Source organism: Hirundo rustica, chromosome 4 (assembly GCF_015227805.2).
Source record: "Hirundo rustica isolate bHirRus1 chromosome 4, bHirRus1.pri.v3, whole genome shotgun sequence".
Lineage (NCBI taxonomy): Eukaryota > Metazoa > Chordata > Aves > Passeriformes > Hirundinidae > Hirundo > Hirundo rustica.
Window position 1 is genome coordinate 8,775,698 of NC_053453.1, and position 17,163 is coordinate 8,792,860.

Genomic DNA, 17,163 nt, shown 5'->3' on the forward strand with positions numbered 1-17,163 from the left:
GTAACTAATGTAACTCATTAATTAGGGTTGTGAAGATTGTTTGAAACAAAGTTATAAAGATAAAGACAAATTCTACAGTTTAGGCAGCTCTGCGCTGTTTAAAAAATAAAGTTCTCTATTAGTTTTTGGCAACCTTCTACAGATACTGTAATTTTTACTTACTTTTTACTTTCTTTGCCAATATTTTACATTAAATCTTGACCATGTATTTTCCAGGGCAATAACCATTCTGTATACGATGAAGCCTAAGGCAAAACTGTGCTCAGCTCCAGCTCAGCAGAGATGTCAGAACCAGCCCCAAACTATTAACTTTTCAGAATAAGCATTCACAATTGTGCCACCATTCAATTCATATGTCTCTCTTCAAAGGAACAAAATTCACACTTTGAGGGAGACCTGCAAACAAAATTCTTACTTTCTGCTATAATCTTTTATAAATGCCAGCAAATGTTATTTGGATGTATCAGGCATGTTTATTTTGATTAGGGCACAGGAAGCTGTGTCATTTAAGCCTCCACTTAGATTAGCCTTCAAATGGAAACAATTTATAGCCCTCTCCTCGAGCAGTTTAAGTCCTTTTGTGTTATTTTCCAGGATAAGGATGCCACCTAGTGACAATAGCTGCCTGCTTCTTAAAGTGGGCCTAAAAAACTTGTAACCCAAGTCCATAAGGATATGAAATAAGTTATTGTTAATGCTTGGTCAGTTAAGGGGAATAGTGTACATACAAATCTTAAAGGTAGAATTATGGATGGCATTTTACCAAGGTAAAATATATCAAATATCACAATTTTAGATGGGTCAGAAATAGGCTTGATTTTTGAACTTATTATATTGTACCTATATAAATACTGATTTTTTCAACAGTGTCTGTTATTCAGTGTATTATTTCTGAATTTTCTGATGCTTGCCTTATTTGTGAATACCATCTAAATCATTTGAAATGAGACACAATTTCTGCTTTCATAAATTTTTTGAGAACTATTAATCACCGGTTGTGGAGGATGGATGAAATCTCAGGTTCTGTCCTTACGCTGATAAATATTTCAATGATATGAAAACAAGTTATTGCTGGACCAGAGAAAAATAGTCCCTTTTCTCGTGTCCCCTGAACATGGAATTCCCTCAGCCAGCAAGTTATTCCCAAACTGTCATTATTCCAGGTGAAGTGGAACAGTTCCAGCGGCTGATTGGAAAACCTAATAATTAGCATACACCATATTTATAATCTACGTGGTTCTTGTCACGTGCAATGAAATTAATGCGTGGAGCATTACCAAATTGTTTAATTTTAGGTTTTTTTTCTCGTCTGGTCTGCAGGTGGTGAACTTTTTACCGGTCTCTACAGCGACTACTGGGGAAGAGATGCTGCTGTGTTCCGCTCCATGAACCGCGTGGCCCATCTTCGCACCGAGCCTGACAATGAGCGCCTGCTGAAAGGTGTGGGGGAGAAGGAGCTAAAACCAGAGGGGCTTCAGATGGCTAGATGGTTTCTGGTTTGCATGGGATCAGAGATTGCTGTGCCAATATTAGCCTCAGGTTTTGGCCTAGTTCAAATTAGGATATATAAAGCACGGAGAATGGGACTGGCAAACTGTCTTTTGCAAAAATGCAAAGGAATATTAATTTGTCAATTGGAGGTATAAAAATACTTCAACATTAATCTATTCTACATGTTCTAGAGATACCCTCCAAATTTTTTTTTAACTATTTCTATCACCCAATTGCCCTTAGATAGCTCTCTTACTGACAGAGCCCTTACCTCTAATTATTTTTTTTTTTTTAATTGCTTTTGCCTGCTTTTAAGGCTTGAAACAATAAGGCAATATTTTAATAACTGGACTCAATTCCTTTTTTTTTTTTTTTAAGAACCAAAATTTGTTGGCTCATACATGATTCCTGACAATGAAGACCATGATGATAACAAAGTATATTTCTTCTTTACTGAAAAAGCTTTGGAAGCTGAGACAAGCACTCATGCCATATATTCCAGAGTGGGACGTGTATGTGCGGTAAGATCCTTTCTCTGATTGTGCAGATAACAAACCAGAAAAAATTATGAAATTTCCAGCATATTATTATCACAAACAGACTTAAGTTTTACCAGAAGGAGCAGAAGGATCATGAGGAAAGATTTTGCCTCCCTGTTTGATTATCCTTTTTCCACTCTGGCCATCCTCCTGGTGTGTTGTCCTGTCTCATCTCTTTTTGGCTCCCTGGCCCCACACAGGGGAATAAGATCTTGGGCAGTTGCTGGAGAGGAGCACTGTTAACATATGATCTCCCAGCTGCCCATATTAGTGCTCTCTAAACACTGATGAATTTTGGGTGTCTTCCTTATCTAGTAACCAACTACTGTAAGGCTGATGAGAGGAGCTCTCTCATTTTCCCAGTGGGACTACATCGGCTTGATTAAAGGAAAGAAAAAGAAATTTACTTATTTACATCTGATTTTGTTTCAAAAAAAGTTTGTATTCCCTCTCCTAACCATAGGGGATACAGTATAGGGGATAGTTTAGGGGATTCCTGAACAATTCTAGGGATTAAGGGATTCCTAATCTATGTTCCCATTGAGCAAAGGGCAAGATACAAGTTAATTATTTTCTGTCATCTCAATAAGTGGTATTTGTCATGTATGCTCACCAGCATACTGCCCCTTAAACTTTCTTTGGTACTCATGTATAACTTAAAAACATCTGATGTATGCAAAGTACCAAATTGCAGCCTCAGACATTAATGTTCACAAAGCCTCTTGGACTTCTGGATTCCAATCTGCATTCAGATCCAAGCTGGAATTCTTTGGCTTATGTTCTGAATATATGCCTGGATAGATTATTTTAGTAGTTCCCTCTACTCTGCAATATTTCCACCTGGAAGTCTTATCTCTATCCATGGGTTAAACCAAAATCCCACTGAACTTTCTCTTCCATTTCTCCAAAACTTATCTGGCCATTAACCTCACACATATATTTATAATTTGTATTTAGTGAATACAAAATAGCTTGCTGGTGATTCAAGAGCTGGCTTTTTTACCCCAGCTTTTACATTTTCATCTGAGCTGTAACAGGTTTTGTAACACAGAGGCATCTACTCTGCATATATCTACTTTTCTGAGGAAAACAGATCTCTGTTTGTGAGAGGAGTTTTGCAACTATTTCAGAGCCTTCAACAACCAGTAACACAGGTCTTGAATATAAGGCCACAGATTGAGGATGCTACCTAAAGCAAGTGGTACTGAATGTTCCCTTTTCTTGAAAGCCCCAACTGTTGCAAGAGCAAGAAAAAGGTGAGACAGCCATAGAGAGGCAGGTGTAATTTAAAGTTGTTGAAATTGTCAGAAAACCATGTAAATAATCTCCTCAGACATGCCCCAGCTGCACCAGGTCCATGGATAGATTCAGGGCTTCAGCTTCCAGATACATTGAACTAACCCTGCACTGAGCTCTTAAAACAAAGTTAAACTTCAGTAATGTACTCAGTATATCTAGTTGGCAAAAATGAGCAATAAAAAAAAGCTCTACAGCAACTGTATAGCTAAAACTATCCAGGGATGTGGTACAGAATTAAAAAATTCATATGAAACCACAGATCTTAATGAGACCTGGATTTGATCAGTGAAATCCTACTGGAAAACTGACTCCAGAGAAATAATTCTAGTAAGAGCCATGTGGTTTGTAAATGGATGCTTTTGACATTAGAAGATATAATGAGCAAGTTATAATTCATCAGGGATGTTTGTGCTTCTAGACTTACTCATTCATATTACTATTGGCATTTGTTTCTCTCTACACAGAATGACATGGGAGGCCAGCGAATGCTCGTCAATAAATGGACCACATTCCTCAAAACCAGACTGGTTTGTTCTGTGCCTGGGAAAAATGGAATTGATACACATTTTGATGAATTAGGTAAATATCCTATACAACAACAAACTTGAAACCATGGAAGAAAACGTATGCCTTCATGATAACACATCTTACTGTCAAATATTGTACTTGTCTTCATTATCAAGGAATGGTGGTTAGCCTTGTTTCCAACATATATTAAGTTCTACTCATATGGAGTTCACTATCACTAATTACCCATTTATGTACTGCTTTGTTTTTAAAGATGTTTTTTTAAATCTGCATAAAATTAAATTGAATAAATTAATAAAAGAGGATTATGCTTTTAAGAATCAATGAATTTTCTTTCGACAGGTTGAGAAAAGTAGGTTTTTAACAATAACATTGCATTTAAATTTTACAGAGGATGTGTTTTTGCTGCAAACTCGTGATAACAAAAATCCAGTGATATTTGGCCTCTTCAACACGACAAGGTAAACAAATAGAAGAAATAATAGCTGCCATAAAGGAATGTTTGAACAGTCTATTAAAGAGATAGAAGCTGGATGATACATATCCCTTAGCAAATGCATAGTAAACAGTTTAATCTCAGTTCTATTCACAGCAGGCTTCCTTGTTAATGTAAAAAAATTCTCTATAACACTCAGGGGCTTGAAGTCTCATTCTGTGATTCAGTATATCTGAATCACATATTAATTAAATGTTTCTCAGCGTGACAATTTCCTATGTCAAAGTATATGCACTTCTGCATGCTTATAAGAGCAGCATCTCAGAGCCACCTGTCTTCCTTTAAGAGCTCCACTGTAATTCAAGGTTAAGTAGATAACAGCTTAAATTCCTACTAACTTCTTAGTGAAGCTTAAAGCAACAGCTGCAATGTTGCTGGTGGACTCCTTTTCCTTTTCTACTGCAGCCTAGCTCAGGTGCAAGCACACAGTACTCCCAGCTTGGAAATCCGACTGTTAGTTTAGGATGTAACTGATGGGAAAGAGCACTTATGCTTTTGTCACGTTATCCTGTTTTTCTGATTTTTTTTTTTTCTTTTGTTGTTTTTGTTGTTGTTTTAAATAACAATAGGCTAATCTGCTCCTGTAGGGTTGCAGACACCTGTCATTTTCTACTGACTCTCAATGCCAATAGAGAAAGTTGGGCACCAATCAATTTAAATTTTCTGGATCACCTTCTGCAGTCTTCAGAAATAATTTTTTTGTAGAGAGCACTGATGCTTCTTTCGAAAAAAAACCCAAAAAATAAAAACAATTGTTCTTCTGGAACAACAACAACAACAACAATTTTTTTTTTTTTTTTTTTTTTTAATAAAAATAAATAGAAACTTCTATCTTGATTGTTCTACATAAAGTGATCTGATCTAAATAATAATACCAACCAACATTCCCACTTAATACAAAAGGGGTCAATTTAGGACTATTTATTTTAGTCAGCATTGGTTGGTTCCCATCTTTCCAAGCAAAAAAGCAGTAGGAAAAACGTTAAAGAAGAAAAATGGTCAACTGTTTAAGTCACTAATCAAAGACATACAGGACCTGAGTTCAGCCTGTTTTGCTTTCTCTATGTTTCTAAACAAGTAATTTAGAGTTTGTGTACACCAGCATCAATTTTTGGCATAACAACACAGAGCTTCCTTGGAAAAATGTTATGAATATAAACACATTAAAGACTTTTAAAGAACATTGGATGCAGTACTTAGAAGAAAAGCATATAGGAAAGAATAAGTAGTGTTTTCTCCCTGAATGCTGTTGAAATGTGACTTGGTTTTAATTTCATAATGATGCCAGTATTATCTGGACAGAATGTGACATATTACTTCAATAATGTCTTTAAATTTTACTCCATAGCAATATATTTAGAGGATATGCTATATGTGTTTACCACATGGCAAGTGTCCGAGCATCTTTCAATGGACCATATGCTCATAAAGAAGGACCTGAATACCACTGGGCTCTCTATGAAAGAAAAGTACCTTATCCTAGACCTGGTTCAGTAAGTACAGTCCATTTTCCACTGCTTTGCTATGTAAATGATTTTGGGGGAAAAAAGCAATGTACAAAATCTTGACTTCGCCGTTCAGAGTATACTTCTTTGAATATCTACATACTACAGCTATTCCTGGAAAAGTGTGGAATGGCTCAGAAATAGGTTTAATCAAGTACTAAAACCCTGCATTTTCCAAAGGAAAATAGTGGGAGTAAGTATAGGAGATTTTTCCAAATTTCCTGTTGGGACATGACTTTACCAACATTGTGTGAAGATCCTGAGGTCCCAAGATTAGGACCCCAGGCTACAAGGATGAAAAGAGACAGATCTAGAAGGTGGGTCAGATGCATTCAGTTTCATTCATAAACATTAAATGCACTAACTGTGAAGGAACCTCTTTTTCTTTCTTTAGTGTGCTAAAACCAGAACATTTCACGTGTGTTAAAGGAAAAAAGAAAGGAAAACAAAACAAAACAAAACAAACAAACAAAACACACAAAAACCCCAAACAAACAAAAAAAACCAACACAAACAAAACAAAACAAAACAAAACCAACAACAACAAAAAACCCAACTAAAACCAAACTATTATTTCACTATTTCAATGTCAGGTGGTTTTCATTCCTTTTTTCCACCTCATTTTCCAAAAGGATCAAATTTAAATACATCTGTAATTTAGATCAATGAGCACGTTAGAAATGAGACATATTTCAATAAAAGTAACTAATCAGAAAAAATGCATTTGTAGATAAGGAGCAAATTCTCCATCATTTAAAATCCTTTGCTCAAGACTGCTTCTTTCTGGAAGCAATGGTCCGGCACCCTTGCAGTTCACTGATCTCCTTTCAGACATCACAGTGATATTTTCTACCCTTCAATCAGGTTCCTGAGCTTATCATCATTCTTGTTCTGTATCCTTTACAAAGAATATAAAAATATTAAAACAACACTGTAAAAAATCAGCCTCCAAAAAATCACTCATACTTTTTTTGTTAATTTTCACACATAAAGTTTCTTTATAAATATTTTTGTCCAATGGCTATTAACTGAAGGAAAGGAACAAGGCATACTTTGAAAATGAAATTAAATGGAAATTACTTTAGCAAGCATTCAGCAGCCATAGAGGTGCTGTCATATACAGAGTTGTTCCTGTTAAGTACTTGGATTTCTGTCACAAACTTATGACTTAAGAAATATGTAATTAACTTCTACAAGGAATTCCTATGTTGTTTTCTCAAGGATATCACAAGTCATCTTCACCTCAAGCCATTTTCCTGTATCAGTGTCTTTTTAGGTGTTTCTGCAGTTTCTGTGCCAGGCACTCACATCCCCACTCCAGAGATGAGGAGGGCACCTGTTGGTGCAGGTCGAAGGTGTCCTGTGCATTGCAGGGCCTGTCACCATCTCACACAGCAGGCACAGCCACAGCCTCCAGGAGGAGGCAGGCATCGCCAGCTTACCTCAGAGAAGCACAGCATCCAGAATTTCCATTTTGCCCTGTACGTTTTGGGATTACAACTACACACCCACCCACGGCAATTGTAGTGTGCTGAAAAGCCGCTTTTGTTTACACTTCTTGTCCTGCCAGCTTCGGGCAGATTTCTAACCCTGAGCAAAGACATTTCTAACAGCTGTTTGCCTAAATCCCCCCCAGTTTTCCCACTTCACCTCTTAATCTCCTCTCAGGCAAGGGGCTCACTTTTAAAGGTGGAATAAATAGTTGCTGGAAATTCCTTTCAGCACTGTTTTCCCTTTGCTAATTGAATCAATATTCCCTATTTATACTAAAAACAATTATTTCCAAAAATATGCATTGCATACAATTATTTATCACCAAATCTCCTGAATGAGAGGTAAAAAGGTCTATTAGCTTGTCTGCTCCATTCCAGTGAGGCCTTTCTTCCTGTAGAATGATTTCAAATGCATGCCCTTTCTCATTTTAAATTGATCATTTAAAATGAATATTTTTCTCTACTTCTCTTGGCGTTAGAGATAAAAGCCAAAATTTAGAAGCAGATACTCCAAAAAGAAGATTATCTAGGATTTAAACATTATGAGTATGATTTGACCATCTTGGACAATGAGCTACCTCTTGAGTAGGGCTGACATCAATATCAAATATTTTTTGTATGTTTGACATCAATTGAAGTAGTTAATATTGAGTCAGGATAGAAAAACAGGTAGATAAATGATCACATTTTAGGAAAAAATGTTGAATTCAAAGGAGTTATTGGTTTCCTATTTGATATTTTGCATAGCAAATATATGGGGTTTGCAGTTTTACCAAAAAATGAGACTGTACTATGCATGGATTGCAGAATAGCTGTATATTTTGCAAAGATTATATGATCCAAGTTCTTTAAGTGGTATTCATTTTTTTCCAGGCAGTAGAACACCTCACATATGTTTTTTGGACTAGCATGAAACACAGGCATGAATTCAGTATTAATGCCTGCAGTTATTACATTGATATCTCCTAGCACTGAGGATTAAATGGTGTCTCTTTGGCAAGAAGAAGAGAACACAGAGCCAGCACTTCATCAGGGTTGACAATGATTTATAGGAAGGCTGCCCTGAGTTCCACTTGCTTTCAATGCCTCTTTTCCTTGGCTGTGCTTGGGTCAGACTAGAGTGTCACCTCCCCAAAAAAGCAGGGCATAGGAACAGAAAAAGGAGCAGAGGAGTGCAAGTAATTTCCCAATATCCGGGAAAAATTAGCTGAGGATCAGGTCTCTCCTTGGTGCTGATACAATTGTGGTTTTCTTCATATATTGCAGTGCACATCAGAGACTGAAATAGATGGCTCTGCCAGCTAACCTCCATTAGCTTAATCATTAATTGATTAATTTTTGGCTACTCATTTAAGGCACAGTTTAGAGGTCTTCTCAATGTTTATCCAGTAGCATGAAGAGAAAGTGTGTAGCCAAGTGTTAGGCTTCACACTACAATCTGCACCATGTTGGTAAAATAAATCCCACTACCTTTCCTATTACAGGAGTGACAGTGACAAGAGGCAGAAAATAACCTACTAATGGGCATCTCTGAGAGTCAGTACTCATTGATCTTGGGTATTGAATGAGTAAAGAATAAGTCTACGAGGAATGAGAGCTTAAAACTAAATACACAGAAAGCCACTGTTAAGGGTCACACAGGTTCTGACAGACTCCACAATCCTCTGCCATAATCTCTGCTGTTTTTCTTAGTTGATTTAGTCTGTGTTGCTTCTGGAAATGGCTTCAGGTACATCAAAAGTGGTGTTGATAGACTTCAGAGACAGCTGCATCTACTATTTCATTTCTAAACTACTTGATTTTATTTAATTAAAATGAAAAGCCTGTAAATGATTATTTTTATTAAATCTCTCCATGACTAGAACTTTGCAAAGGGAACCTGGAAATGCCTATTCACTTGATACGCTGTGCAGTGCATGGGAAGCACAGGCTTAGCCTGTCTTCATGCTCCAGCTCTGTCTTATTGCAAACAGCTGGTAAAATTCCATCACTAGGTTGATTAGACAATTACTTTTAAGTCAACACTGAACAAATACATTCCTGTAGCTAAACCCAAAAAGTGGAAACAAATATTGCCCTGCTTGACAAGTGCAGGAGTTTGTTATTGTCAATTACAGCCAACCACAAGTTTAAAATTACTGTTTCCAGTAAACATAAGGAGTATTTTATTTCATTTTAATGATTGAAAAATCCAATTTAAATAGAGAAAGGCTGCTACTGTGGCTTTTCTTGAAATGCTTCTTAAAACCACACTGTTGTATGAATTTTTGGAGAAAGTAAATGATCACTGAGATACTTCCAGCTTGATCATAAATGGTTTCAATTAGACATCATGAAGCAAATTGGAAATGTGGGATCTGTGTTCAGTTGGGAAACACTATCTCGTTCACAAAGCATCCTAAAATTAACTTCTCTCTTTAATGCATTAAATTATCTCTAATTGCCCATTTGACTGAAGGAGTAAGCCTCTTTTAATCAGTCATTGACATAAAGTTTATTTGCTTTGCAAACTGGTAGATTGATCAGTGCAAACATTGGTATATGAAGCTAAACTGTGATATATAATACTGTCATTGAGAGTAGGAATTAGAATCAAACATCATACTGTTAGAATGCCTGAAATCAAGAATTACTGTTGCTGATGGCATCATTTTTAAGTGTGCTTAGTTTCTTATGGTAATACATTTTGCAATAAAAAAATAATAAATCTAGAGGTTGATTTCAAGCATTAGTGTTCTGCTAACTCTGCATGGCTGTTTCTCTACTGGGATAGAAAAGCCCTTTCTTCTTATTCTGTCCATGGCCATTTTGATTGCATCATCCATAGGAATTTGGGGAAGACATAAGCACTGTGGCTTTTGTCAAAATCTAGGTGTTACTCTTCGTTCTGTCTTAGTATGACAAAGAGGGGTGAACTCCTTCTTTCTAAACATGACAATGCCAAGGCACTGTTCAGCATTTCCTTTCTTCTCATGATTAATAATCCACAGATGCGGAAAGTACAGAGTTCACTGTCCTAATTCCCGCTGTGGTCTTCTGTGCTTGGTTTTCTGAAGACTTGTCTTTATTCTTGAAAACAAGACCCTCTTCTGAAAATTTCTTGGGCAAACCTTCAGGATAATCTGTGTTCTATGCTTTTGCAGTGTGCCAGCAAGGTGAATGGTGGGCTGTACACTACCACAAAAGACTATCCTGATGAAGCTGTCCATTTTGCCAGGAGTCATCCATTGATGTATCAGCCCATCAGGCCTGTTCATAAGAGACCAATACTAGTTAAAACAGATGGAAAGTACAACCTTAAACAGATAGCAGTGGACAGAGTGGAAGCTGAAGACGGGCAATACGATGTTTTGTTCATTGGCACAGGTAAATAAAGAAAGGCAATAAATTATTTTTACATTTACTATTTAGTAAGTTGTTTTGTTTGGGTGGGGTTCTTTTGGTTTTGTTTTAATTTTTTTTTTTTCTCCAGGATGAAGCAAATCAATACAACATTTCTTTTAAGCAACTTTTCATGTCCATGCCAATCTTCACCTTACAGAGAATGTTAGTCATTCTAGACATGTGCTTCACTGTGATGCTAACATTATATATGAAAGTAATGGCAGGGAAACATTTGAAGACTAGCAAGAGAAACAAGTATAGGATTCCATTTTAATTTCTTTTCTTTTCAGAAAAGAACATTAAAAAAATTGCAGAACAACCAGTCTTATTTTTTAAACTTCAGAACACTGTTGTGTGTCTGAGCTGAGACTTGGAGCCCTGAGAGAAGCAAAGGTGATATGATTTCCAAAAATATCTGTTCAAGTTATTGGCTTTATTCCACAGTTTCTTTTCCCCAGTTCTGGAGACATCAAGTCTAGCTGATACCATTAAAGAAATCGTGCCAGCTTCCCGATTTGGGTTACAACACAGATCAAGGAAGGAAGAAAGAAATGCCAAAGGAAAAAAAAAAAAAAAAAAAAAACCACTGTTAGAAGTTTCCTGCAAAGTTTTCTTGTCTTTCTTCTGTGCCATTTTATTAAAATATAGAGAGGTTGTTAAACAAAAAATTTTAAGCATCTTCCTAACAAACAGAATAAAGAGACCCATACAGTATAAAGACAAAATAGAACCTACACTAGGACTAAGAAGGCAGAGAAAATATAAATACCCTAATGGTATTTGAAAAAATAGAAAAGAAAACAAGAGGAAAGGCTGGAACTACACAAGACTTATGTCACATCTAATCTATCTGGAAAAAAACCAAGGATTCTTACATTCATATTTAATCAATTTAACAACAGGAGCGGTATCACAAATCATTTTGACCATTTTGTCTAGGAAAGCAGTTCCAGTGAATTATTTTTTACTAATGAAATAACTCTGATAAGTACATTTCAGTGTTGAGAACATTCAGAAAAAGCATGTTCACAGAATAACAAAGTCCTGTTTATATTAGTGCTGTTTTCTAAGGTTTTAAACGACCTCGGTATGGTCTTGGTAATGGTCTTAACCGTGGTCTGTAAAACATTGTATCATGTGTCACTTTTGTACAGCAGATTTTACAGTGGTCCTACAGCCTTCATATTTTCTCCTTGAATTTCTTATTGAGACTGCATCAAATATTCTTTACACAAGTCTGTTGCTCAGCAAAGTCAAATCCAAAGGGGCTTAAGCTTGTACTTCAGAGCTGTGCTGGATTGGCACCCAACAGCTGCCTAGAGTTCTCAAGCTGTCTGATCTCAGGTGACACAAAATTCCAGCAAAAGAATTTGGGTTTTAGAAACTCTGAAATGAAACCTGCCATCACTACTTTAGCAAAGCTCTCATCAGAAAACTCACTGCTTCTTTAGGCAATATAATGTTAGAAAGGGTTGATATATATTTTTTAATCCCAGTCCAACACCTGCTGTGCAACATAAGTAAGCATCGTCTTACAGCTGAGCAAGTTTCCTTAGGGTAGCAGTGCAGGTTAGAAAGGTTCATCAAAGGCAAAGTGAACATCAGAGCTTTCACATGTCTGTCAACTGGATTTGAAGAAGGATTTATGAAAATCAGAGCTCACAATACAAATTCTTTTCACTGTACTGCTACAAAATGGTTGCCTTTGATTACATATTCTCTTTGAAAAATGGTGTATGACCCCAGTTTAATGGTTCCTCTCTCTGTTTCCCCCTTTGATCTTTTGCTGAACATTTTCCCCAGTGCTTCCCTGCTTAATATGTCCTCTGTAAATCAAAGGTGACTGAAAGCAACAGAGAAAAGGAAGTGATATTTGCCATTGTTGATGACAGATTTTCAGATTAAGGAGAGCAAGGCTTTTCTATAAATATCTGGCAAGGCAAAACAAAAGTGGTGGAAGACCAGAAGTTGTGTGTTTTATTTTCCTGCAGAGTTGCAGAGACAGAGAGGTTGATAAGTCTAAGTCCAATGTGCCTTAGTCTTTTTGAACGTCCACCTTACATCTTGATTCATGTCCCTTTAACTAACATTTTCAGCTCAAAAGCAGTTCAGTGTTTCCTTAGAGAAGGGTAAGAATTGTGCACAATGCCCAGAAGGTTTTTTGTACTTTTGCCTGGGCGAATGGAGCTGCTGTCAGCAATTAAGGATATTAGTAATTTCCTATCTAGTGTAAACAGTCAGATCCTATAATTAAAGCTACTTTACCCTTGCTTGCCTCAATTCACCAGGCTTCCACCTACTCCCATTTCTTTTTCTGAAATATGCTTGCCTTCAGTGATCCTTTTGCTATTCACTATGGGTTATGACCCAATGTTTGAAAAATACAGTTAATTATGTATCTTACAGATGCCTAAGCTGACTCCTATTGTCCAGGGACAAATCGTCATAATATTTCTTTTTCAAAGAGTAAGAATCCTCATTAATGACAGCACAATGCAACTGACTTTTCATATTTATAAATTTCAATCCATTATCAATTTGAAGAAGTCAGTTCAGGTATTTGAAGGCCATATAATGTTTCAACCAATCATAACTTTTACTTTTGTTTTGTCTTAAATTTTTGTCTAGATAATGGTATTGTGCTGAAAGTCATAACAATTTACAATCAAGAAACAGAATCAATGGAAGAAGTGATTCTTGAAGAGCTGCAAGTATTCAAGGTAAACTGTATTGTATACAAAGTATATACACAAATCTTGAATTTTCTGCAGAATTAAAATGTCAAAAAAAATCTGAGAATAGTCAAATATATAATACTTGTGTGCAAGAAATTTCCTAATTATCTAGCAATTTTATGACAGGAAACCTTAATTTATAAATGATTTTTTTCTAATGTCCCAAGTACCAAAGCATGTTGAAGCAAATCACAGCTACTGCCTTTCTATTTATGTGCCTGGACATTGTAGTGAGACTTTTAATTAGAAATTTATTGCATTTTGTTTAATTTTCCCTCATTCGTATTAAGTAATTGACAAAGTATGACTGCACACATGAAAATGTGCCTACTACAGTCTTGGAAACTTAAATGAGATCTAGCCAGAAAAAGTCCACTCAGAAAGAGTGAATCAATTAACCTGTCTCTCCAGTGGGCAAACATGGGTCTTAGTGAGGCAGAATTCCATTCTCCTAAAGAATAACCTATGACTAAAGCTCAGTGCTTGGTGCGTGACAAAGGTAACATAATGAAATTCTCCCAGTGAGTATTCTCATCATATCATGTTAGCCAAATAAAGCAGGAGAGTAACCTGCTCCAAATCATAAGGAAAATCTAATATCAGAAGTTAGATATTTAAATCTGGTACCTGAATTTAGGCAGTGTAAGTATTGACTTTGTGCCTGGGGAAAAATCACAGAATTTGCCCTTCTTGATAAAGCTAGTTTTCAATAGAACAATGAGGGGCTGTGTATTTCTCCAAGAAATCTGAGCAGAGGGCAGAGAGGACAATGGTAAAAGAAGGAATTCCTGCTATTTTTGTCTTATCTTCAATGAATGTTTTGTTATAAAGAACACTCCACTTATCACTCTCAAGCAGGACAAAAGACATTCAGCAGTGGCAAGAGCTAATGTCATGTTTGACAGGGAAATTGTAGTGTTCTTGTTGCTCTGATAATCCTGAATTAAGTGTTGGCTTCTTGTTTCCTAATAAACTGTTTTAAAGCACTGCTTCTGAAAGTAACAATTTCCTCACATCTTTCCTAAAGAAAGTCAAAGTATCTAGCAAAGTGGAATGTAATAAGTAAATACCAATACTATTTTACCTGATTTATTTTCATATCAAAAAAATATTACTTTTTTCTAAACAAACAAATACTTCCTATTTTTTTTTTAGATGCCAATTCCTATTATTTCTATGGAAATCTCTTCAAAAAGGGTAAGTAATTTACAAATTTGAAATATGACCATTGTGACTCAAATGTAATGAATTTTTAACTGCACAGAGCTAGATGCATGGACAGATAGGCACAAGTACATAATGTATAATGAGATCTGGTTGGATACATGTAATCATTCTGTAATATAAACTTATGATTATATGCTCTGTTCCTTTATAATATATTTATGTTTTTCAGTTCTAGTGTTAAATATCCTTAGTTCACAATACCATGCATATCAAAGCAAGTAAAAAACAATCTGTTTAATAAGTTATTGTCCTACTAATCACAGTAGGGATTAGCTTGGTGGATATGGCAATTCACAGAAAAGTTCTTTGTTGATAAATGCAGACAGACTTAACCCCACGGGGATATCAGTGCAAAAAGAACTTTGCTGGCTCTCCCACATACTCAGTTGCCCTGTAGGGCTGTTTGGATCTGAGTTCTTTTCAAGTTTCTGAAAGTTTCTGCTGATGTAAACACCAAATTTATTACTCTTGTGGGCAGATTCTCATCCATATCATATCATCATATCATCTCAGCATGGAGCCATTATAAACATCCGAGTACAGTTATATCTTAATGTTAAACATGTCCAACAGTGATGTTAGACATCCGGTGCACTGTAGGTGCACATAACTACAGTGAAACACGAGTAATAAAGAATGAAAACTGCATTATTAGGAGGTGTGACTGTGCCCCAAAGAGTTACTTGAGTCTTGATATCTAATCAACTTGCATTCTTCCTGTAGGTAATGCAGAAAGTCAAAGTTCTGTGATGGTAATTCAGAGGAGGATTTGGGTCTAAGTATTTTGAATTATTTCCTGCCTCAATCTTTTCCCACAGACTGTGAAAGCAGCTCTGGAGACTAGATTGTCTAACACTGTACCTAAGTGATTATTTAGAGAAAGACTTGGTGTCTTTTCAGATGTTTGTCTTACCTTTAACTGCCAATGAATTGTCATGGTTAAAGGGTTGTGTTGGAAGAGTAAAAAGGAGATATCATAAAATTTGAAGTAGCATTCTTTCATTATTTTTAACTCCCAAGAGGTGATGCTAACTCTACTAATTCAAGGCATGCCTGGAAAATCTGGAGATAACTGTAAAAAACCGCCAGAGCAACCTAGTAGTTGAAGACAGAACTTCTTGTGAGAATTAAAAGTAGCTTTAATTTTTCAAGAGATCAGAGAGAAGACAGAGAGAACAAAAGAGTCATAGAGATCTTTTACTGTGGGAAGTGAGTTCCTACTGTGTGTATGAAGATTCTTAAACATTGATGGCAAAGTAATATCAGATTAAAAAAACAAGATCAGATTGTTGAATGTAGATAAACTTATTCTTGAAATAGGATACAGTTTTCTGGCACTGAGGAAAATTAAATGTTGGAATATATGTTAGGGACAGTTGGCACCAAGTAATTTTGTCTTTAAAATCAGCAGGAATATGACTCAGTTGAGCATATGTGAAAAAGTTTTGTACCTGAAGCATTTTCGCTGATCTCTTTTGAACTTGGAGTTACTGAGCCTGTGGATACCTCCTTGCTACTTATGTTTCTATATCCTTATAACACTGACCAGTCTTCACCAAGTCATGGGACAATAAAATATCACATGTCAGGGCTGAGCTTTTTATCTGAAGAGACTGGGAAAGAATGTTCTTTGATGTTCAGCTGGCTAGATATAAGATGCTTGCTTTCTCTCCTGTGATTTACCAAGACTTAAAATGTTTTTACCCCTGATAAAAGATAAAAGAAAAAATCTCATCTCGTATGTCTCATTGAAAGTGTTGCTTGTGTCTTCTGGGACAATCACACTGCAGCACTTGCAGACAAAGACTTCCCCTCAAAAAAGTATCCTAGGTTTTCTCTTCATTTCAGTTGGCAGACTGAGTTCCTGCTATAATCATCTGGTTTATCTCACCAGAAAAATTCTTCAAGCATTGCTGTCACTAGCCTCTCCTAATCTATTCCTCTGGCATCTCTGAAAGTTAAATTTCTGTGATCGAAAGAGATATAAGAGGCAGAATAAGGAGCAAGAACAGGCTGTCTGGATTAAAATTAATATTTTGTGATAGACTACATGAGGTGTCAGTATTTTCCAACTTTAAGTAATTTTAAAATACCAGATTTTGACAGCTCAGTGGAAGAGGAGAAATTATGGACTGTTTGGGCATTAGGATGAGTAGCACAACTGAGGCATCCTTTTCCTGACTGGTAAAATTGTGGACGTGAGCTGTGCGTAAGCAGTTTCTACTGCAGTGCACAACGCATATCTGTATTCAGAAATTTTACATTCATCAGCAGCAAGACTTTTTCTCAAATTTCTTTCAGTTCCAGCTATTCCCTTCTGAATCTATTGTGCTAGCATCTGAAGAATTAATTTGATTTTCTGTCATTTGATTTGAAAAGGACATCTATGTGAACCAAAAGATTCAAACAATCAACTCTAATGCTGAAATAATCCCCAACCAAACCCTGCAAATAAATACTAATGAA

The 17,163-nt window shown here is 36.2% G+C and overlaps 1 protein-coding gene across 2 annotated transcripts in view; it reads left to right on the forward strand.

Moving 5' to 3' along the window:
• SEMA3E (semaphorin 3E) overlaps nucleotides 1-17,163 on the forward strand; it is a 132,651-nt gene that overhangs the window by 102,535 nt on the left and 12,953 nt on the right. For both annotated transcript variants that reach the window (XM_040063043.1, XM_040063042.1), the window contains exons 7-14: nucleotides 1,321-1,440; nucleotides 1,870-2,012; nucleotides 3,794-3,908; nucleotides 4,249-4,318; nucleotides 5,702-5,846; nucleotides 10,495-10,717; nucleotides 13,364-13,455; nucleotides 14,626-14,667. In XM_040063043.1, coding sequence (XP_039918977.1) covers nucleotides 1,321-1,440; nucleotides 1,870-2,012; nucleotides 3,794-3,908; nucleotides 4,249-4,318; nucleotides 5,702-5,846; nucleotides 10,495-10,717; nucleotides 13,364-13,455; nucleotides 14,626-14,667 — 950 coding nt within the window. The remainder of the gene's footprint in view (nucleotides 1-1,320; nucleotides 1,441-1,869; nucleotides 2,013-3,793; nucleotides 3,909-4,248; nucleotides 4,319-5,701; nucleotides 5,847-10,494; nucleotides 10,718-13,363; nucleotides 13,456-14,625; nucleotides 14,668-17,163) is intronic.